This window comes from Anomaloglossus baeobatrachus, chromosome 7 (genome assembly GCF_048569485.1).
Source record: "Anomaloglossus baeobatrachus isolate aAnoBae1 chromosome 7, aAnoBae1.hap1, whole genome shotgun sequence".
In the NCBI taxonomy this organism is placed as follows: domain Eukaryota; kingdom Metazoa; phylum Chordata; class Amphibia; order Anura; family Aromobatidae; genus Anomaloglossus; species Anomaloglossus baeobatrachus.
The window spans coordinates 99785180-99809945 of NC_134359.1; the positions used below are offsets into that span (position 1 = coordinate 99785180).

At 42.1% G+C, this 24766-nt stretch overlaps 1 protein-coding gene across 3 annotated transcripts in view; it reads right to left on the minus strand.

Moving 5' to 3' along the window:
* Positions 1-24766, minus strand: part of VWC2L (von Willebrand factor C domain containing 2 like) — a 268255-nt gene that overhangs the window by 92044 nt on the left and 151445 nt on the right. The window contains exon 4 of one of the 3 annotated variants that reach the window (XM_075317530.1): positions 17346-19373. The exons of 1 other annotated variant lie outside the window; for it this stretch is intronic. In XM_075317530.1, coding sequence (XP_075173645.1) covers positions 19312-19373 — 62 coding nt within the window. In that variant the 3' untranslated portion in view covers positions 17346-19311. Of the gene's footprint in view, positions 1-17345; positions 19374-24026; positions 24418-24766 lie in introns of those variants that run through there. One more of the 3 variants, XM_075317529.1, reaches the window with a different exon arrangement.

The window sequence follows — 24766 nt, forward strand, 5'->3', positions numbered from 1 at the left end:
CGGCGGGAAGGAAAGGGAGCCACAAGCCTGCTGCTGGGAGAGGAGCTGCTGAAAGAGGCAGAGCAGAAACTGGACAGCTTGTTACAGGAGGCAGCGAAGAGTCCACTGCTGGGAGATCGTGCAGAAGACGGCGCAGAAGAAATGGCGTCTGACCGCAGGAACCCAGAACCAGGCTCCGCTGCCTGGTGGTATCGGGAGCTGGCCCAGTTCTGTGACCGACTGGAGACCCGGGTCATAGAGCAGATCAGGGAAGAACGCACGGAGCTCCTGGAGATGGCTGCGGCGGTGCGGACCTACGAGGAGGGAGCCGCGCGACGCATGCCAGACCGAGCGGCGACGACGCAGACCCCGATGCTGCTACCGGTGGGTGAGTCCAGAGATGCCCCGGCCAGCGCAAGTGCCCCGACCCCTGCTGCCACGCCCGCGGTCCCCGAAGAGGCGCCCGGCGCGGCGACGCTGGACCAGGCCGCAGCCACGCTAGAAGCGGCCCGCCAAATCCAGGCTGCTGCAGCCATGCCCCGCCTGTCCCGCAGGGCTCCGACCACCACGGCAGTGCTCATCCGTGCTGCAGGTGTGACGCTGACCCAGGCTGCCACCCTGCTGAACCCGGTCCGCCAAGACCCCAACGCAGCAGCGACGCTCGTCCGCGCCGCAAGTGATATGCTGAACCAGGCCGCAGCCCCGCCGGGTGCGGCCCGCCAAGCTACGGTCACTGCAGCGACGCCCGGCTCAGCCTGCACGGACCCCATCGAGGCTGCGACGCTAAGTGAGACCGCGGCTGCAATGCCCAGTCCGGCCCGCCAAGAACCGGCCGCAGTGGTGATGCCCACTGCAACGCAAGCTGCAACCGCGATGCTAGACCAGGCCGCTGCCATACAGGGCGCGGCCCGCCAAGACCAGGCCGCCGCCATACAGGGCGCGGCCCGCCAAGACCAGGCCGCCGCCATACAGGGCGCGGCCCGCCAAGACCAGGCCGCCGCCATACAGGGCGCGGCCCGCCAAGAAAAGACTACCTCAGCATTTACCCCGGCCTGTAAGGCCAGAGCAGACACCGCTCCCCGGTCCACAGAGGTTCCTGATAGGCAGCCCACGGTGGGTGAAGACCCTGCATATTGGCAGATGAGGGCTGATCTGGAGGCCAAATTTCCGCAATGGTTGGTGAGTCAGTACATACCCCCTCCGCATACCCCAAAGAGTCTCCTGCTAACTCCTGCAGCAGATACACCAAAGAGTCCCCCGCCTGTGCCGGCTGAAGAGCATCCATCCCCAGCACTGCCACAGCCGGAGTGCCAAGAAGAACTAAGGGGGAGAGGAGGCCAGGAAGCAGAAGGGTTGACTCCGACTCCAGTGCCATCCGCAGCAGATGTGTATTCAGAGCCGGAAATGCTGCCATACTCCCGCTGGGATGAGGAAGACCTGACACCGTCTGTTGACGAAGATCAGCCCCAAGACCTCACCTGGGAGTTTGTGAGCTGCCCTCTACAGAACCCAGCCCGCAAGACACGGCGATACCGAACACAGTATGCTCCAGCCCCACAGTCTCCAGAGCAGAAGGAAGTCACCGCCAGAGACCTACAGGAGAAACGGTCCCTGAGAAGGGCCAAAAGCCAGGCTAGAGGACCCCTGTGTTATGGCGTAGTGGAAGACTTTAATCTGAGAAGCGGCTATGGATTTATTGTAGCACCTGGCATCAAAAAGGGAATATTTGTTAACAGGAGAGATGTCAGCGCACACCTGCCTAGAGGACACCCTGGCAGAAATCTGAAAATGGGAGATTCGGTACAGTTTACCATGCACCAAGGTGAAAGGGGATTGTACGCGCTTGACGTAGCCTTATGTCCCAGCAAACCCTACAGCCATCCCATGCCACAAGAAAGACAAGAAAGACAAGAAAGACAAGAAAGACAAGAAAGACAAGAAAGACAAGAAAGACAAGAAAGACAAGACAGAGATAAAGAAACAGATACAGAAAAGGAATCAGATGCAGACCAAGAAAGGAAAGACACAGAACCTACAGATGAGGCAACCACAGATGAAGAAAGAGACAAAGAGCAAGAAAGTCACAGGTGCCAGTGCCCTACATGCCCTCGCCCTAGTGAAAAAGAGGAGTAAAGTAAAGTACAGAAAAGAAGTACAGAAGTTACAGTTTTGAAAGTTTTGTTTGCAACGTTTAAGAAATGCGCCCACAAAAACTATTGTGAGAAACAAACTTAAGGCTATGAACTTGCTATAGCCACAAACTCTCGCAGTGTAAATAGTTACACCAGTGGCACCACCACCAGGGCCAGCCTGTTTAGGGGCTTGGCTCGTCTGCAACCAGGGGGGCCCGTCCGTAGAAAAGGGCCTTGGCTCACCTGCGACCAGAGAGCACGCCTGTTTATGGGGCCTTGGCTCACCACCACAAAGAGGGTACCTGGTCAGCACCAACTGTGGAGGCCGCCTCTGAATCCTGCCAGAAGAGGCTGACGGCGCGGATCCACCAGGCCAGGTATACCCTGAAACCACCAGCCCATGAAAGCCGCCTCTACATCCTGCCAGAAGTGGCTGAAGTCGCGGCCAACGGGAGAGGAAGATTGGAGGAAAGGTCTGGGGAAACGGATGGCCCAGACCTGGTTACCAACAGGACCGGTGACCTGCCTCCTGAGAGGGTTTTGGGTGGGTTAACGGACTTGTGGGTGGAGGGTGGTGATGTCTGATACCTGGTGCTTTTAAATGTTTTACATGTTTTAATGTTTTATGCATTTTAAAATGTTGTCTTGCAGCCCGAGGACGTGCTGGTGATAACTAAGGGGGAATGTGGCGCCCCTGACCTGGTCAGGCACCACTGAGTACTGCACCCATGCTGGGGACAGTACAATACAGGTAATCCAGAAGGCTGACCGGGGTGTGGAACACAGGCGCATAGTGATCAGGTCTCACACATGTACCCATGAGAGGACCCCTGGGGATCCCAGGAGGGGGCAAGCCTTCACCTTCACTGGAATAGTGGAGGGGGTAGAGCCTCCATCTCCTCTCAAGGGGTGTGGTAAGAGAATCTGGTTGCTAGGTGGCGTAGGCAAGAACAGGAGAGGAGGAGCAGTGAGTCAGTTAGAAGAGAACTCCATAGGGCTCAGTGAGGAGCAGACCTGTGGGGCTGTTGCTGTCTAACAGCGCCCGCGCAGTGGCTACAGACGGGGGAGAACGGTCAACTAGGAGTGCTGCCTGAAAGCCAGCTTCAGCTAGAGAGTGCACGGAGTGGGAAGTAAGGAGACTGCTAGAGAGCACCAGGCCCAACCGGGCGGCAGATCCCGAAGCGAGGATAGATTCACCTTTCCCTGCTAAACCTGCCGGTGTGGGGCTCTTACAGCCCACACCACAACACTACAAAAGCCGCAGCCACGTAACCGCAAGTTAGGGCCCATAGGTCATAGGAGGCAAGAGGCTGGAGTGGCCTGGTCCGGGGAACAAGCACACGGCAAACAAGAAGGGGAGAGAGGCTGGAAGCATCTTCCCTGGGTGACCCCCATAGGGACTCAAAGTCGGGGTCGCCCCAAACCACCAAGGGCTAAGGAAGGCGAGTCAGTAGTCACCCTCATAAAGTCAGCCTGAAGGAAACCTGGTTCCTACCTGGTTCATCTCAGCTACGCCCGGGTTACTCACCCTGCCATCTAATGTGAGTAAAAACCCTGAAAGACATCCTGCCTGTGTGGTCATTCTGCGACTTGTGGTACTACAAACCTACACAGGGCCCTGGGGCTTGCCTCACTCTCAGGAGGCTACTACATCTAACTGCACACACCATCAGCCCCAGGCGACCCTCAATCTGCAGTGGCGGTCCCTACTGGCCGCAATACTGAGAGTGGCGTCACGATCAAAACAGAAGATTTCCTACCAGTGACGGAGATCCAGCAACGTGGAGTCCCTGAAGGTAACGCACCGACACCGACACTACAACACCTGTGGGGCCTCACATTACCTCTTCTGTCATTGTGTTTGGTTCAGAGAATACATTTTGTTGATACCTATGTTTTTTTTCCACTATTGGCTTTCCTTTCTTCAATAGCACGTTTGGTAGGATTGCACCAGACCTTTTCTTTGTGGAAGCACAAAATGTCATTACCAACTGAGGTGAATGGGAAATTCTGTGTGAGCCTGCTCTTTTTTTTCACTGGAGTTTCCCTAGATTTCTAGTTCTTGACCTCTCAGTGGTTATATACTTTTAAAAGTTTAATTTATAGGGCACCAGTCTTTTTCAACCTTTCTAATTATTTCAGCTTTGAAAAATGTATTTTTTCTTGAAAAAGTGAATATTTTTGTCAGAATATCCCTTATTATTCTTAAAAGGAATCTGTCAGCAGGTTTTTGCTACCTCATCTTATAGCAGAATGATGTAGGCAAAGAGATCCTGAATCCAACAATGTGTCACTTAGATTACTGGCTGCAACCATTCTGACACAATCAGAATGTTTAGATTTAGCATCTGGAGGAGATGGAAGTAAATGATCTATCTGCGGTGCCAGAAGAAGATCACTGCAGGTCAACGGGGATTAAGACATCGTATTTTATTGTTCTACGCATTTCTGAGCTGTAAAACCCCTTTTTCAGGAACATCAATTATGTACATAATGTAATGTACATTATTGATTTTTGTTCCTAAAGAAGGGGTTTTACAGCTCCAAAACGCGTAGAATAATAAAATCCGATGTCTTAATCCCCGTTGATCTTCAGTGATCTTCTTCTGGCAGCGCGGATAGATCCTTTTCTTCCATCTCCTCCAACGCCATCTTCCTGGGTTCTGCAGCAGCCTTCCTCAACACATGGTTATAGTGGTTGTGTCTATAACACAACCACAGCAGGTTAGTGTACCTTTAACCCTAGAATGCATACCTGGGGCCTTGCAGGCCTGCTAGGTCACTTGTTTTCTATGGTAGATTTGTATGGTTGCGCGTTCTAGGGTTAAAATTCTAAATGGGACCACTGGATAAGACACCATTTCCGCCCACCTTTTTTGTCATTTCAGTTTCACGACATAGATTTAGCATCTAGCAGAGCTGAGAGAGCTTTCCCGCTCATACCAGGCTCTCTATCGAGATTGTACATTGACAGGGGACGCACCGGACTGCCCTACGTGTGGCACTGTAGTCCCAGCAATGATAAGAGTCCTGCTGATAAACATAGCAATAAACAACAGATTTGACTTTGACAAGACAGGCATCTCTAAACTTTTTGTCTTAACCCTTGCAGCATGCATTGGGGGTAGAGGGACGACACAGCACTGCACTTTAGATAATTACCATTGCTCTGTAGCACGTTAGCACTTTTAATTTCATTTGTTGGCTGCTTGTTTGCCTTTTTATATTGGATATTCTGCCGTTTTTTTCTTGCACAGCACATGCACCTTGTCTGATCCACTGTTATTTGCATACTGCACCTTACTATGTGGAAGACCTTGCAACATTTACTGTGTTAATTTCACCTGTGCTCCTTCACTATTGATGCGGCTTTCTGCTAAATTATTAGCCGGTTCAATTATTTGTTTCCATATGATCTATCATTATTTGATTTTTTTCACTCAGTCAGTACATACTTTTTTGATCTAGACATCTAGGGGGTTTTTTCAGTGCCATTTTTGATGATATCCGGGAGATTTTTTGCAAGTCAGCACTATGCACTTGATTTACACGTTTTTAATAAAATACATTAGTATTGTGTAGCACTTTGCACTTTATTTTTCAGTTTTGTGCCATTGTAGCCCTTTGTTCACCAATCTATTATTGTGAATTCAGAGTCATTAATATTTTACACCAGTCACTTTGTGCCCCCTTTTTTTTACATTTTTTTACACTGATTTTGCTTGTCATAGCGTTTTTTGACTATTGTGTCTTTTTATATTTATTTTTATTTTTTCACTTTTTTACTTTTTTTTAGACTGCACATACACTTTGTAAGAATTGGCTGGCAGGCTTTGTATTGGATTGATACATATTCCCAATATTAATATTATTTTTATTCATACAGTCACAATATCCCTCTCATATTACACATCCTTATTCCCTGGATACATTAGTTTCACTGTCAAAATATTTTAAGATTTTCTAGTATGTTTTTTTCAAAATGATATAGAATGAAACAAATATTTTTTGTTTTTTATCTTTATTACAACAAACAAGTCGGCTCCATATGTAATTTTGTGCACTAATTATTGTTATTATATTGCTTATATATCGTCCCTCGTGTTTTGAAGTACCATTACTATTATTATTTTAAATTTTTACATGCATGCTTTTATAATAATTATACAATAAACTAATTTTATATATTGAAATCACTGTTTTTCTTGTTGAGTATATTATTTTACTCCACAAATGTTGTCTCTATAGAGATTGAACATTGATAGGGGGCACACCGGACTGCACTACGTGTGGCACTGTAGTCCCAGCAATGATAAGAGTCCTGCTGATAAACAAACATAGCAATAAACAACAGATTCGACTTTGACAAGACAGGCATCTCTAAACTTTTTGTCTTAACCCTTGCAGCATGCTGGCTTCAGCTTACATAGCAAAAACCTGCTGTCAGATTCCCTTTAAATAATGCATCTATATATTCTATCTCAATAAGCTGAACATATTGAATATTTGTTCATCCAAAGCCAACGAAAACATACAACCTGTAATAACTACCTATCAAAGCCAGAGAAATGCATAAAAAGAATTAAAGATTGCTGAAAGGAAAATACTTCTGCCATGCTATTGAAAACTCGATGTCTTCTACCACATCCTATACATCTCTTTCATACACTATCTGAGACCTCCAGGTAATTCCTACTCCTGTATTCTTCTTGTTCTTCGGGATCTCTAGTTTCTTCATAAAATGATATACAGTATATATGCTAAGGGAATTGAGTTCTCTCATTGCCATAAAGATTTATCATACTAAAACATTTAGTTTAACTCACTGGAGGAATCACATAGATACCGTACACTGGAGCAAGGAAACATATATATATATATATATATATATATATATATATATATATATATTCAAGGTATTTATTTGCTATAATAATGTATATACTCAATGAACAGTATATAGATCAAGATATATAACAAAATGCATATAAACCTATGTGAAATGCTTAAAGGGACATACGGTACATCTTCCATAGGACAATCTAAAGTTGGGTAAGGTTTTTTTTGTATATGGCCACAAACATTGTTATTGGGAATGCATTGTATGCAAAACATAAGGCATACGACACCTTATATACTACTGTATAATAATAATCTTTATTTCTATAGCGCCAACATATTCAGCGGCGCTTTACAATTCAGAGGTTCATATAGAAACACATACAGTATGTAACAATTATAGAAGATACAATAATTACAGCAAAAATAAAGACAACCCTGCTCATAAGAGCTTATAATATGCAATAGAGAGAGGTGAGGGTTACACAAGGTTCAAGTGCATATTTACAATGACTGTCCAGCCATCTCTAAAATATGGGAGGATAGATAAATGCTGCATGAACCAGTCATGAGCCAATTTTTGTAATGCTTTAGGTACAGTGGAGTTTGAGGGAGAATTAATGTTCTGAGATTAGGGAGGGTGAAGGCCACCCTAAAAAGATGTGTTTTTAAGGAGCGTCTGAAGCTGTGCAAGTTGTGGATTGTCCTAGTTCCTTGGGGTAGAGCATTCCAGAGGATTGGTGCAGCTCAGGAGAAGTCTTATAGCCAGGCGTGTGAGGTTTGGATTAGTGTGGATGTTAGTTAGTATAACTCACCAGCTAATTGGAATAATCTTGAGGGTATTGTACTCTGGGTTCAATAGCAATTGTTTGAATTATATCCAGGTTTAATAACCCATGAGTTGAACACATGACGTTTAAAAATAATCTGTCATCAGGTTGAGGCTACGCCATATGAGAACAGCATGTTGGAGCAGAGACCCCGATTCAAGTGATGTGTCACTAACTGGGCTGCTTGAGGTAGTTTGGATAAAATCCTTGTTTTATCTGCTACAGATCTACCACTTTTCTGAATGCTGAGCTCTGTATAACCCCGCCTACACCCCTGATTGGCAGCTTTCTGTGTACACTGTGCATAGGCAGAAAGTTGCCAATCAGTGTTGTGAGCGGGGTTATACAGAGTTCATGAATATGGAGGACTACATGGCAGTAGCTCTACTAGTCCACTAATGATAATCTGCTTAACCTTCGTCTGGCTGCATCATTTTACAACATTAACAGCGACCCCTTATCTCAGAAGGGGGTGGAGATATTTTATTGAAATTTGGCCAATATATTCTTGACCAAAACTGCAGAGATGTCACGACATTTCAGCCCTCTACGGCTTTTGGAAAATAAAATTTATTGCAATTTTAAAACGGAATAATTACAATTGTACCTACTCAGCCGGACGAAGGTTAAAGATGATTGTTTTATCAAAACTGCAATAAGCAGCCTGGTAAGTGACACTATCAGGGCCTATGACTCTACATTATGCTCCTCTCAAAAACTTGGGCAGATTTCTTAAGGGTCGATATTGACTTTTAGGATCAGTACCTCTTATAGGTGGCACTAGAGTTATCGTTCTCTGCCTTTGTGTAGAGGCAGTTTATGTAGCACAAACCTGATGACAGATTCGTATGTGGTATGCTAATTACACGTGTCTCAAACTCTGCTGAGAGTGTGAGTCGAGTGTCATCCACTGTGCTCCGATTCTCTCACATGCGAGAATCAGATCAAAGGTGGGGACACGATTGAAAACTTAATTTCGACATCTTCTCCATTGTCTGTGTCAGCGTACATCTGATTGCACTCAGATGTCATCAGAGTGCAGTCCGATGTTTTGCACCCATGGACTTGAATGGGTGCGTGCTATTCGATATACGCTACCAATTGCCGCATGCAGTGACTTCATTATGATGCCTAGTCGGCATGAGAAGAAAAGCGCTGGTGCACACTGGAGAGCGGGCCTTCGACAAAGCATTGGATAGTACTCGTCTGATGTACAGTTAGGTCCAGAAATATTTGGACAGTGACACAATTTTCGCGAGTTGGGCTCTGCATGCCACCACATTGGTTTTGAAATGAAACCTCTACAACAGAATTCAAGTGCTGATTGTAACGTTTAATTTGAAGGTTTGAACAAAAATATCTGATAGAAATTGTAGGAATTGTACACATTTCTTTACAAACACTCCACATTTTAGGAGGTCAAAAGTAATTGGACAAATAAACCAAACCCAAACAAAATATTTTTATTTTCAATATTTTGTTGCGAATCCTTTGGAGGCAATCACTGCCTTAAGTCTGCAACCCATGGACATCACCAAACGCTGGGTTTCCTCCTTCTTAATGCTTTGCCAGGCCTTTACAGCCGCAGCCTTCAGGTCTTGCTTGTTTGTGGGTCTTTCCGTCTTAAGTCAGGATTTGAGCAAGTGAAATGCATGCTCAATTGGGTTATGATCTGGTGATTGACTTGGCCATTGCAGAATGTTCCACTTTTTTGCACTCATGAACTCCTGGGTAGCTTTGGCTGTATGCTTGGGGTCATTGTCCATCTGTACTATGAAGCGCCGTCCGATCAACTTTGCGGCATTTGGCTGAATCTGGGCTGAAAGTATATCCCGGTACACTTCAGAATTCATCTGGCTACTCTTGTCTGCTGTTATGTCATCAATAAACACAAGTGACCCAGTGCCATTGAAAGCCATACATGCCCATGCCATCACGTTGCCTCCACCATGTTTTACAGAGGATGTGGTGTGCCTTGGATCATGTGCCGTTCCCTTTCTTCTCCAAACTTTTTTCTTCCCATCATTCTGGGACAGGTTGATCTTTGTCTCATCTGTCCATAGAATACTTTTCCAGAACTGAGCTGGCTTCATGAGGTGTTTTTCAGCAAATTTAACTCTGGCCTGTCTATTTTTGGAATTGATGAATGGTTTGCATCTAGATGTGAACCCTTTGTATTTACTTTCATGGAGTCTTCTCTTTACTGTTGACTTAGAGACAGATACACCTACTTCACTGAGAGTGTTCTGGACTTCAGTTGATGTTGTGAACGGGTTCTTCTTCACCAAAGAAAGTATGCGGCGATCATCCACCACTGTTGTCATCCGTGGACGCCCAGGCCTTTTTGAGTTCCCAAGCTCACCAGTCAATTCCTTTTTTCTCAGAATGTACCCGACTGTTGATTTTGCTACTCCAAGCATGTCTGCTATCTCTCTGATGGATTTTTTCTTTTTTTTCAGCCTCAGGATGTTCTGCTTCACCTCAATTGAGAGTTCCTTAGACCACATGTTGTCTGGTCACAGCAACAGCTTCCAAATGCAAAACCACACACCTGTAATCAACCCCAGACCTTTTAACTACTTCATTGATTACAGGTTAACGAGGGAGACGCCTTCAGAGTTAATTGCAGCCCTTAGAGTCCCTTGTCCAATTACTTTTGGTCCCTTGAAAAAGAGGAGGCTATGCATTACAGAGCTATGATTCCTAAACCCTTTCTCCGATTTGGATGTGAAAACTCTCATATTGCAGCTGGGAGTGTGCACTTTCAGCCCATATTATATATATATATAATTGTATTTCTGAACATGTTTTTGTAAACAGCTAAAATAACAAAACTTGTGTCACTGTCCAAATATTTCTGGCCCTGACTGTATATGCCAGTGTGAGCGTGCCCTTAAGAAGTAGAGCTATCAGGATGGCAAGGATAGAGAAAGTACGATGCATCTTTTGTTATGCTGGAATTTAGTTGATGAGGAGGCAATCTAGTAAAAGCACTCAGGTTTATTGAATGTCAATGGCTTGTGACATTGGAAATGTTAGCTTCAAAGAGGTTATATTAATTCCAAAGTTTCAAGTCATTCTTATAAAATTTATTGAAGTTGGGATCTTTGATCTTTTCTTTTTGCTTTGTAAAGTTTCTAATAAGAATGACTCACATTTGGAATCCATGTATGAGGCAATGTTAAAGGGATTATCCAACTTATAGACTTTATAAAGAGAGCTGCAGATTTAATAATAATAAAAAAAAAAAAGACGTGGTAGTCCCCTATTCTTTTCCCTAGTTTGAGCACTGATCCTATAGTCTAATGCGGGCATCACACGAGACGAGCTATCGCGCGATGCATTGTCGGGGTCACGGTTTTCGTGACGCACATCCGGCATCGCTTGCAACGTCGTTTCGTGTGACACATCCAAGCGACGCAGAATCACTCACAAATCGTGAGTCGTGTACTCGTCGCTTATTTTAAAAAAATTGTTTATTTTGAATGGCGCCGGTTGTTTATCGTACCCGGGGCAGCACACATCGTTCCGTGTGACACTCCGGGAATGATGAACACAGCTTACCTGCGTCCCGCGGCGCCCGGCGGCTATGCGGAAGGAAGGAGGTGGGTGGGATGTTTACGTCCCGCTCATCTCCGCCCCTCCACTTCTATTGGCTGACCGCTGAGTGACATCGCTGTGACGCCGAACGTCCCTCCCCCTTCAGGAAGTGGATGTTCGCCGCCCACAGCGAGGTCGTTCAGCAGGTAAGTACGTGTGACGGAGGTTTAACGACTTTGTGCGCCACGGGCAACTAATTGCTCGTGACGCACAAACGACGGGGGCGGGTGCGATTGCTCGTGCGATCGCATGATAGATCGTACCATGTGAAGCCCGCATAAGTTTCCACCACTTATCGATTGTCTTTCTTCACACTTGAAATTTGCACCAACATTTTGCCAACCGGTTGGAAAGTGTCTAGAGCACATAACTAATGTGCTGTGCGATAGGTTTTTGGTACAAATTCAGGCCTCATCCGTTGTCTGTCCTTTGTGGCACACCAGAGAAAGTGAATCATATCAGTTTGCTGTATCCGATTTTCAGCCATTTTTTATACTTGCGTTTGTTTTTCTCGTAAGCAAAAAAATCCACGGTTCTTCTTCCCATTTAGACAGAATAATTATATATATATATATATATACACACATATACACACACACATGGAGGGCACCTGAATGCTGTCCCCTTTTTTTAATGAAACAATTCATTTGAAACGGTAAGTTTTGATCTGCAAGTTTGATAAACCGACGTGGATATATGAAGATGGCTAAAGACTATAATGGGTACATGCTCTATAACAAATAAGGACCCATTCACTAGTCCATGCTCTAAGATTTCTGAGATATATATATATATATATATATATATATATATATATATATATATATATATATATATATATATATATATATATATATATATATATAGTATATTTCTTATTTTCTGAGACCCATATCTTTTTTTATTTTCATATCAATGAAGCTGTGTAAAGATTTATTTTTATGTGTACCGAGCTGACATTTTTATCAATACCATTTTGTGGTACATACAACATATTGATCAATTTTTAGTGTATTTTTGAGGGAACTGTAATGACTGAAAATATGCAAACCTTTTTTTCTTTTTGGTGTTGAACTTTTGTTTTGAATAATTTTATTTTTGATAGTCAATACATTAATGGATGAATTAATACAATTATATTTATTATTACATTTTTGTTTTAAACCGGAATGATTTAAACGCTAATATTTTTAAAATATTTTTTGAAACACTATTTTTTAGTTTATATTTTATTCCTCCTAGGATACTTAAACTTGCAAAAGTTTGATCATATATTATATATTCTGCAATACCAAAGTCTCAATTAAGTTCTCTTTTTAAGCACATCCTATAACTGAGCTTCAGAGGAGTACCAAGATGGCAGTGATGGACGCCTGCAAAATGCTAGAATCAGTCTCCAGCCATCGCATAGTGGGGGCTAATTGGAGCTGCAAACGCCAGAAATTGTGCCATTTACATATCATAGTCAGTGATTGAATAAACAGCGCCGATCACTGATGTTATAGGCAGATGCTGGCTGTGTATTACAGCCGGTATCTACCGGATATGTAGTCGGATAATCTCTTGAGCTCATTCTACACATGTGTACCCAGCATGACTATATCCGACAGCATCCGCTAGAATTTGTTGTAAGTTCCCACAGGTAAAGGAAGATCTTGAAATCTGTCCAGTTTTCATAACTGTTTTATTGAAGAAAAGATCAAATACAAATTTCGGTAAAATACCAATGTATTGAAGATTTAACCCTTAATTGGGAGATATACACAAGATGGCTAACTAAAGAATTCATATAGATTTTTTCACAAATCAGCTATTAGGCCTTTTTGAGTATATCCCTGTCTGTGTAATAATAGCAATAAAACTGCCGATTGTACGGTGCAATTACAAGTAGTAGGTTCTGTATAAATGAGGAGTCCACTGTGAAATTACCGTAATTCTCTGATGGCTTGGATAGCACAAAAGAAAAACAGATATGTATGTATATGCGTGTGTGTATATATGCATACACAGTCATGGCCGAAAGTGTTGGCACCCTTGAAATTATTCCAGATAAGTATTTCTGCTAGAAAATTTTTGTAATTACACATTTTTTGTTATACACATTTATTTTCTTTGTGTGTATTGGAGCAGCGCAAAAAAACAGAGGGAAAAAATGCAAATTGGACAGAATTTCACAGAAAACACCAAGAATGGGATGGCCAAAATTGTTGACACAACTTAATATTTGGTTGAACACCCTTTTTTAATTAATAACTCCAATGAATCACTTCCTATAACCATCAAGCTTCTTACACCTCTCAACTGGAATTTTGGACCACTTTTCTTTTCCAAACGGCACCAGGTCGCTCATATTTGAAAGCAAGATCTACCAACCTCAATATTAAGATCCCTTCACAGGTGTTCAATAGGATTCAGATTCGGACTCATTGCTGCCACTTCAAAACTCTGCACCGCTTTGTTTCCATGCATTTCTTTTTTTTTTTCAATGTAACTTATTTTAATGTGTAAACTGTAACCTACAGAGAACAAGTAACTGAATAACGCATCTTACTGGTAACCACTAATAACTCCTATCCCATCCGGCTGCTCCTTACTCAGTTTCCATGCATTTCTGAGTGTTTCTTGATGTATGTTTAGAGGTCGTTGTTTTGCTAGAAGACCCATGACCTAAGACGCAAACCCAGCTTTCTGAAACTAGGCACTACATTGCGAAATGTAATGTAATCTAAAATCCTTTGGTAATCTTCTGTCAAAGCACCCAGTGCCAGGGACATCTAAACACCCCAAAATATCTTTGAATCTCTACCATATGTGACTGTAGGTACTGTGTTCTTTTCTCTGTAGGCCTTATTTTGTGTTCGGTAAACAGTAGAATAGTTTGCAGTAGAATGTTGTGCTTTTCCAAAAGCTCTATCTTGGTCTCATGTGTCCACAAGATACTTTCCAAGAAGAATTTTGACTTATGTACATTTTGGCAAATTGTAGTCTAAGGCTAGGTTCGCACACTGCGTCTTTTTGACGCTGCGTTTTTGGCCGCTAAAAACGCACAAAAACGCACCTGCGTCGAAAAAACGCATAAAAAAACGCATGCGTTTTTGCCGCGATTTGGTGCGTTTTTGGCTGCGTTTTGCTGCGTTTTTGATCTCTGCGTTTTGCTGCGCTTTTCAAATGCATTGCATGGGCGGAAAACGCAGAAAAACGCAGGAAAGAACTGACATGTCCATTTTTTTTTTTTAACTCAAAAATGCAGGTAAAAAAAACAGATGTGTGCGGACAGCAAAAATGAAAACTCATAGACTTTGCTGGGGAAGCAAAGTCCTGCAGTTTTGAGGCCAAAAACGCACCCGAAAAACGCGCAAAAACGCCGCGAAAAACGCACTGTGTGCACATAGCCTAACTCTTTTATGTCTGTGTCAGCAGTGGGGTCCTCCTGGGTGTCCTGCCACAGTATTTAATGTTATTGAAATGTTCACGGATAGTTTGTTCTGACACTGATGCACCCTGAGCCTGCAGGACAGCTTGAATTTATTGTGAAACCTGATTGGGCTTGTTTATCCATCATCCGGACTACCCTGCATTGCAACCGGTCATCAATTTTTCTCTGCTGTCCAAGCCCAGGGAGATTACCTACAGTGACATGGGTTGTAAACTTTTTGATTATGTTGCACACTGTGGACAAAGAAACATCAAGATCTCTGGAGATGGACTTATAACCTTGAGATTATGGATATTTTCACCAATTTTGGTTCTCAAGTCCTCAGACGGTTCTCTTCTGTTCTCCATACTTAATGTGACACACACAAACACACAATGCAAAGATTTAGTCAACTTCTCCCCTTTATCTGGTTTCAGGTGTGATTTTCATATTGCCCACATGTGTTACTTACCATAGGTGAGTTTGACCAATCATCACATGCATAAAGCAAAGCCGTTTATCCACATTTTTGAAAGGGTGGAAACAATTTTCTGGCCCATTTTGGGGGTTTTGTGTGAAATTATGTCCAATTTGCCTGTTTTTTAATCAGTTTAGTTTTTTTTTCTGTTTTTTGAATACACACAAATAAATGTGTATGACAAAAAATTTAGAATTCAAATAATTTTCTGGGAAAAATACTTCATTTTCTGGAACAATTTCAAGGTTTCCCATACTTTCAGGCATGACTGTATATAGAAAATACGCAGTCGTTTCCGTCTTCGAAATAAAGTATGGACTTAAATAGATCCAACGATGTGGCCATGCTCTTTACAGGTACCTCATGTGACTTGTTAATATGCCAGTAATTTGCTTTGTGATTGTTCCTTGAAATATACGATCTACAGTACCATATACATTAAAACAAAATTTAGTCTACATGACTTCACCTCTTGACAAAGCTGTTGGGAAATGCCGGTGGGTGACTGACTACGAAATCCTTTACCACTCAGGGTTTTACTGTGTGGTTTGCTTCTATGAAAATAGTATGTTCTATTTTTTATATCTTTGTTCTAAGGACCTCTCTGTACCTTTTCTCTGCAAGGAAATTTCTACTGTGAAATGTATCTATTTTATTTTTTATATGAGATATTTTTAATAAAGATTTATTTATTTATACACACACACACACACACACACACACATATATATACTATATACTATAATATAAGAAATGTTTATGAATGTTTAGATGGCTTGTGATGAATGAAATACAGTTTAGCACAAAAAGTGAGTACATCCCTCACATTTTTGTAAATATTTTATTAAATATTCTTATGGGACAACACTGACGTTATGACACTTTGATACAATGTACAGCGATCAGTCTACAGCTTTTATAACAGTGTAAATGTGGTGCCCTTTAAATAAATCAACGAACATCCATTAACATCTAAAATGCTGGCAACAAACATGAGTACAACTCTGCGTGAAATTGGCCAAATTGTGCACAATTAGCGATTTTTCCTCCCCCTGAGTCATTAGACTAGTTACACTTAGATTAGTTTCAGGTGTGAATGGGGATCAGGTGTTAAAAATTTGGTATTATCACTCACACACTCTCCCATACTGGTCACTGGATATTCAATATGGCACCTCATGGCAAATAATTCTCTGAGAATCTGAAAAAAGGAATTGTTGCTCTACAAAAAGATATCCTACGCTATAAGAAAATTGCCAACACCCTGAAAATGAGCTACAGCATAGTGGCCAAGACCATACAGCAGTTTAACAAGATATGTTCCTCTCAGAACAGGCCTCGCCTTGGTCGACCAAAAAAGTTGACTACACATGCTCATCATCAAATCAAGGAGTTGTCTTTTCAAAATAGAAGCATGAATGCTGCCAGCATTGCTGCAGAGGTTAAAGGGATAGTGGGTTAGCATGTCAGTGCTCAGACCATACACCACGCACTACATCAAATTGGTCTGCATGGCTTTTGTCCCAGAAGGAAGCATCTTCTGAAGATAATGCACAAGAAGGCCCGCAAACAGCTTGTTGAAGATAAGCAGACTAAGGACATAGATTCCTGGAACCATGTCCTGTGATCTAATAAGACCAAAATAAATTTGGTTCAGATGGTGTTGTGTGTGTGTGTGTGGCAGCAACCAGATGAGGACAAAGACGAGAACAAATTCAAACATGGTTGTGGAAGTGTCATGGTATAGGACTCCATGAGTGCTGCCAGCTGTGGGGAGCTACAGTTCATCAAGGGAACCATGAATGCCAACATGTACTGTGACAAACTGAAGCAGAGAATGATCCACTCCCTTTGTAAACTGGGCCGCAGGCCAGTATTTCAACATGATAACAACCCAAAACACACCTCCAACATGACGACTGCCTTGCTAAAGAAACAGAGTAAAGTTGCTGGATTGACCAAGTATGTTTCCAGACATTAATCCTATTGAGCATCTGTGGGGCATCCTCAAATGGAAGTTGGAAGAGCGCAAGGTCTCTAACATCCACAAGCTCTGTGATGTTGTCATGGAGGATGGAAGATGATCCAGTGGTTCCTGTGAAGCTCTAGTGAACTCCATGTCCAAGAGAGTTAAGGCAGTGCATGAAAATAATGGTGGCCACACAAAATAAGGACACTTTGGACACATTTTGGCCATTTTTCCTTAGGGTTGTACTCACTTTTGTTGTCAGCGGTTTAGATATTAATAGCTGTGTATTATCCAACAAGCATGGATTACGGGGTTCCAGAATATATGAAGCCAAACAAATGGTGTTGGAATAAAATTATCTTTATTGGTTTACAATTACAATGCTAAAAATTAAAATGTCAGCAATTGTGTCAGATAACAGACGACGTGCTATAAAGCAGGTAGACAATGGTCCATATAAATATTGCACAATATAGTGTTGCATAAAACCCACATGCAAATACTTGGGGGTAATAAATAGAACTGTATCAAAATTGACAATATAGTTATTGTATGTTGCTCTGAGAGTTATCAATGTCATACACTGATGTGATTGTTTCAAAACATCCCTTTAAAAAGGAAGCAATATAATTGAGCACATATGGTAAAACATACGATAAGTATTACTGCATATTCCCAGCTGGCATAGTGCTGGAATAAGAAATGATAAAATGAAGTGAAATTAGATTCAAATTTACCTGATAAGTGTGAGATAATAATGTGCAGAGTGACAACCGCCACGTCCCTCCCAGACAAAAGGCATTGAGGCAAAACGTACGTTGGGGTTTGGCACCACACTCTATGGGAGGTAATGCTATTTTACTAAACATTTATCCTTTTCTCTCCCCTTTCCAACTTTAAGTCTATAACTTTTTTATTTTTACTGGCAGTTTTTCCTTTGGTAGAACTTCTACATCAAACACTTTTTCTTTCTATTTGCATTGTACCTTGATGTGGGTATATTCATTTCACATGGTCAATTTTAGTCCATAGTTTAGACACTTGCTGCCTTTTCTATCATCTTGCACAATGATCTTTACTTATTCTCGTATTGTACTACGACATTATTGACCATCTCCTTACATTTATGATAATACCCTGACAAGATCTGTCTAATGTGATACCAACGAACGGCCTTGACTAACCTTGGATAAGATATCTGAAGTCATTGTCATGTAATTTCCTAATTACACATTATTTCTTACCCTGATTGATCAAATATACCATTTATTACCTATTTATGCATATAATTTATTGTAACCCTATTGGGGACCATTGAAAAAAGTTATTTATAACATATAACATACATTGTCTCCCTCCTGCCTTTGAACCAAACTGGTTTCCCACTATTTAAACTTGCCAGTATTTTTATTTTTTTTTGTAGATTAATAAAAATCCCATTAAATTTGTCTACGTGCAACGATTTGCCATAGGATTCAACTTTAAGTGTTGCATTGACATTTATTAATCCACGTATACCATTGGGCAAACGTACACCTACAATTGACCTTTATGCTCATTTGTGTTCACACCCTTTTGTCTTAATAGTTTATATTTAATCTATATGAACTTTTTGGAAGAAGTTCCAAAATATACTAATGAGGATAATGTGTATTTTTACTTTTAGGCCTTGCTCTCTCGGTGTAAGCTTCGATTTATTATGGAACCACCAAAGCTAATTTTTCAAATGGATATTTTGATACCAAAAGCTGATCCCATTAAGGATTAATTTGGTGTTCCAGTACTTGTGATGACATACTGCGGTAGTAAAAATACAAGGAACCTGTGGATGCAAGTGTAAAAAGAGCTTGAGTCTAAGCCTTCAACAGGTCTTAGACATGTTGGGTCTAAGTGCTAGTATATTTATCAATATTTAGGATTCATCAAAAAACATATGGATGTACATGTATAATGCGTATCACAACAAGACACTAACATAGGTTTCAGTAATGTACTTAGATTTTACACAACTAATATGCTTGGATTTTGTACTTCAATAGGCGCTCTTCAAAGCTTCATTTACAGCTTTGTTAATAGCTCCCAGCTGTGGGACCATCATTATAGGCTGATCTCAGGGGATCCATTATAAAGGCTATAAAGAAGCATAAAACACATTTTATTGCATTAAACGATAATTATGCAGGACCTGAGTGTTACCTTAGATATTAAATTACATAATATGTTAAATACATTTAATTTTGAATGTGCATTGATTTATTTGTCATTTTAACTAACATGATAAACATGGTGAGGTAATGAACCATGAATGCATACCACCAGATCTTACAACTTATAATATTAGTCAATACTTTGTTACATTGTGGCACTCATGGATAATGACTGAGTGACATAATTGTGACTTGCTCATTATTTCTTATATGTTTCGCCTCTTGCTTCATCAGGACATCTCCTGATAGCTGTGCAAAGTTCCTTGTGGGGCAGTATGAGAAATGTACTCTATATCTAGACACATTAATAGGTAATATTTACAGTAGTCCTTCATTCAATTTGTTTATTTGGTCATGACAATGTTAACTCCAGTTAGGAAGTCTATTAGGTTACTTTTGTGATTTACTGTATATGCTGATGGAGTAAATTAGAGTATACAAGAGACTAAGGGGTACTTTGCACATTGTGACATCGCTAGCATCGGCTAGCGATGTCCAGCGCGATAGCACCCGCCCCCGTCGCACATGCGATATGTGGTGATTGCTGCCGTAGCGAACATTATCGCTACGGCAGCGTGACACGCACATACCTGCTCGGCGACGTCGCTGTGACTGCCGAAATATCCCTCCTTCAAGGGGGACGTGCGTTCAGCGTCACAGCGACGTCACCGCAATGTCACTAATCGGCCGGCCAATAGAAGCGGAGGAGAGCGGGACATAACATCCCACCCACCTTCTCCCTTCTGCATTGCCGGCGGGACGCAGGTAAGGAGATGTTTGTCGCTCCTGCGGGTTTACACACAGCGATGTGTGGAGCTGCAGGAACGACAAAAAACATCGTACCTGCGGTCGATCCGACATTATGCTATTGTCCGACGCTACACAGATCACCGATTTCCGACGCTTTTGCGATCGTTTATCGGCGCATCTAGGATTTACACGTTGCAATGTCGTTACCGGTGCCAGATGTGCGTCACTAACGACGTGACCCCGACGATATTCCGGATGCGATGTTGCAACGTGTTAAGGTTAAGTGTTTATGTCTCTTTATGATTTTTGAAAAGTTTGTTTTAGAATTTATTATTACTATTATTCATCATTATTATTATTATTATTATTATTATTATTATTATTATTATTATGTGATTGGATCTCCATCATTCTGTGAGTTATATATATTTGTTTCCATTGAAAAATATAGTCATGGTAAACATGTACTGGATTTATTCAGGATACACACTTTTAGCTTAATGCAATTTTTATTATTTTTTTTTTTTCTGACAATATTCCTATACGGAGATAAAAGCATAATAATATGTTTATTTATATAGCACCAACATATTCTACAGCACTTTACAATAAAGCTGGGCCATGTAGAGTCAATAAAGACATTACTGAGTAAAACCTAATTCAACATTTACAGGAGGAGTGAGAGCCCTGCTCTCAAGCTTACAATCTATAAGGAAATGTGGGGGAGGGGCACAATAGGTAACAAGGGCTTGTTCTTTGGTCCAGCCATTATTATAACAAAGAGGGGTATTATATTAATGTAGCATAGTAAAAAAAATAATTTTGGATTCACTCTTGGTTTTGTGTACATCAAAAATTGACCTTGGTGGTCCTTCCGAGATAATAAGATCTAAGAGCTATTACTTTTACATCTATATTATGCATTACTCGCATGAGTGCAATGAAAGGAAATCTTACATTGCGCTCGGCCCAGTGTAAGACAATGCTGCAGCTCAGATTTGCAAGTTTTTCATCAGCACTGAACGGACTGAGGAAAAAAATCATAGCAAGCTGCAATTGTCTACAAGAGCCGAGTCACTTGCACCCATACAAGCCTATGCTTGTATGGGTGCTAAGCGAGAGAAACATAGGACCGCACTCGCATGTTATCCAAGTGCAGAGTGACATATGCACAGCTGACAATGGAGGAGATGGGGAGATCAATCCCTCCCTCTCCTCCGCAGCGGTGATCCGATCTCAGAGCCTGAGCCGAGGGTCATTAGCATATCGCATCCAATGCTCTCACATCAGAAGCGATATGCAAGTGTGACTCTGGCCTTAAGGCTACTTTACACGCTGCGATATTGGTCCCGATATCGCTAGCGTGGGTACCCGCCCCCATCTGTTGTGCGACACAGGCAAATCGCTGCCCGTGCTGCACAACATCGCGCAGACCCGTCACACATACTTACCTGCCCGGCGTCGTCGCTGTGACCGATGAACCGCCTCCTTTCTAAGGGGGCGGTCCGTGCGGCGTCACAGCGACGTCACTGAGCGGCCGCCCAATAGAAGCGGAGATGAGTGGCTGGAACATCCCGCCCACCTCCTTCCTTCCTCATAGCGGCCGGGAAGGCAGGTAAAGAGAGGTTCCTCGTTCCTGCGGCGTCACACATAGCGATGTGTGCTGCCGCAGGAGTGACGAACTACATCGTTACTGCTGCAGTAACGATAATCGAGAATGGAACCCCATGTCACCGATGAGCGATTTTGCACGTTTTTGCAACGATGCAAAATCGCTCATCGGTGTCACACGCAGCAACATCGCTAATGGGGCCGGATGTGCGTCACCAATTCCGTGACCCCAACGACTCCGTATTAGCGATATCGCAGCGTGTAAAGCCCGCTTTAGGAGGAAATTGGTTTCAAGTATTCCAGTTTCAGAAAACTGCTCATTGCATTTAAGAAAACAAACAAAAAGCAGGCAGTATGTTTCTCACCACCACCTCCCCTCCTCCCGGGTCCAGCACTGGATCTCTGCTGCTGCTCCGGATGTCTTGTACGCTCTGCCAATGGCTGTCTTATAGAGAACACAAGAAGAATCAGCCGAGTGTTCCTGTGTTTGCAGGACTCGGGAGAGAGAGAGCTGTTACTTGAAAGATCTCTTAGCCTTCAGCTAGCTAATGTTTATGGCCAGATTTACCAATTTACTTGCAACTGTACATGAACTAATACAGTAAGTGCTCCTCAAGAGTCTATTTATTAAGAGCCTTATATTCTGATGAGTATCATGTACAAACATTTTATAAAAACCTAATTTTATTGTGTACATAAGGATATGCAATCTGCTAGTCATTCACAGATGACACCTACTTGTATGGTAAGAAGGAAATTTAAGAGTCACAGAAAAAATATGAATATTATTACATACTGTTACAAATAATGTCAAATGTTAATGATGCACAGTTTTTTTTTTTACCAATGGACTTTTACATGCAAAAAGACCCTGAAAAAAAATTGCACAGCACTATAAAATCATTAGAGGGAACCTGTCACCAGAATTGTCGCTATAAAACTAAAAGAATCCCCTTCTGCAGCTCCTGGGCTGCATTCTAGAAAGGGTCATCTTGCTACTGCGAACCAGATAACGGAGCTCTGGAACACAGGAACTTAGCTCTGCTTAGGTGTAGTGGAGTGGAGGTGCACATACTCGGCCTTCTGTATGTTCATTATTCTTTGCCTGTGTGTGTTTTAGCTCGGCATTTTTAGTCATGTGCTTCTCAGTTCCTTTCTCATCTCCGTAGCTGCTTGCCTATGCAGAGTGCAGCAACAAATAACAAAGTAAACTTGGCTGCTGCGCTCTTCATAGGCAAGCAGCAACAGAGATGAGAAAGGCACTGAGCAGCATATGAACAACACATAAATAACAAAAATACGAAATACAGCCCGCCCACGGGTCCAGAAAACCTCATTACCATAGCAAAACGTAATATTTTATAAAGCTGTAATTTAGGTCTGAAAGAGGGGCCAGTAGCAAGATGAACCTTTCTAGAATGCAGCCCAGGAGCTGCAGAAGGGGATTCTTTTCGTGTAATAGCGAAAATTCTGGTGACAGGTTCCCTTTAAAGTCATATTCTGACATTGCTGAATTATCATATCCTCAAATTTGCAGTATGCCTTTAATATTATGGTAACAGCAAACATTTTCACATTGAACTTCAAAGCTGAAATCCACATACAATTTGTTGGATGAACTCTACATCTAAACCCAAAGTGCTCACATTATTTATAGGATACAGCATTGAACAAAAAACTATAGCCAATGGTATAAAGTAGGGGGCTACAGTAGGGGAGTAACATTTTATAGAGGTGCAAATTTTGCCTTCCCAACCCACTTAGTCATTCAAATGTCCCTGACCAGACTAGAACTGGGGTTGCTGCTGCTCAGCTGGGACACGAATTGCCAAAGCATCACTTCCTTGAGTTGCGTGCAGTGAATGGAACTGCAGCTTGAAGCAATGAACCTTACTGTAAAGGTGGTCTAAATGGTTTTCTTTAGCATATCATTGTTATTTATGTGTTGTTCATATGCTGCTCAGTGCCTTTCTCATCTCTGTTGCTGCTTGCCTATGAAGAGCGCAGCAGCGAAGTTTACTTTGTTATTTGTTGCTGCACTCTGCATAGGCAAGCAGCTACGGAGATGAGAAAGGAACTGAGAAGCACATGACTAAAAATGCCGAGCTAAAACCCACACAGAGGCAAAGAATAATGAACATACAGAAGGCCGAGTATGTGCACCTCCACTCCACTACACCTAAGCAGAGCTAAGTTCCTGTGTTCCAGAGCCCCGTTATCCGGTTCGCTGGGAGTCCTACAGTAAGTCATTTCATATCCATAGAATTATTATTATTATAGCACCATTTATTCCATGGCACTTTACAAATGAAAAAGGATATACATAAAATACAAGTACAATAATCAGGCACAGATTGGTACAGGAGGAGAGAGGTCCCTGCCCACAAGGGCTCACAATCTAAAGGAGATGGATGAGGATACATTAGGTGAGGACAGAGCTGGTTGGACAGTGGTGTAATGGACTGAGGGTTATTGTAGGTTGTAGGCTTGTCTGAAGAGGTGGGTTTCAGGTTCCATTTGAAGCTTTCTACGGTAGGTGAGAGTCTGTTATGTTGGGGTAGAGAGTTCCAGAGTATGGGGGAGGCACGGGAGAAATCTTGTATGTAACTGTGGGAAGAGGAGATAAGAGGGGAGGAGAGAATATCTTATGAGGATCTGAGGATGCATGCAGCTAAGTACCAGGAGGCTAGGTCACAGATGTATGGAGGAGACAGGTTGTAGATAGCTTTATTTGTCATGGTTAGTGTTTAGAATAACCTTATTATTGTTGGGGGTCAGACCTTGGATACCCAATCATCCTGAGATTGGGGCTCTGCAATTTTAGTAGTGCTCTTTAATTGAGCTAAAGTGAGCATGTTTGGCCTCTGATCTGTTCATTTTTACGGGATTTCTGGAAAAATAATGAAGTATTACACTGTACTAACGTACTGTCTTGTAAATAATCCCTTCACAGTTG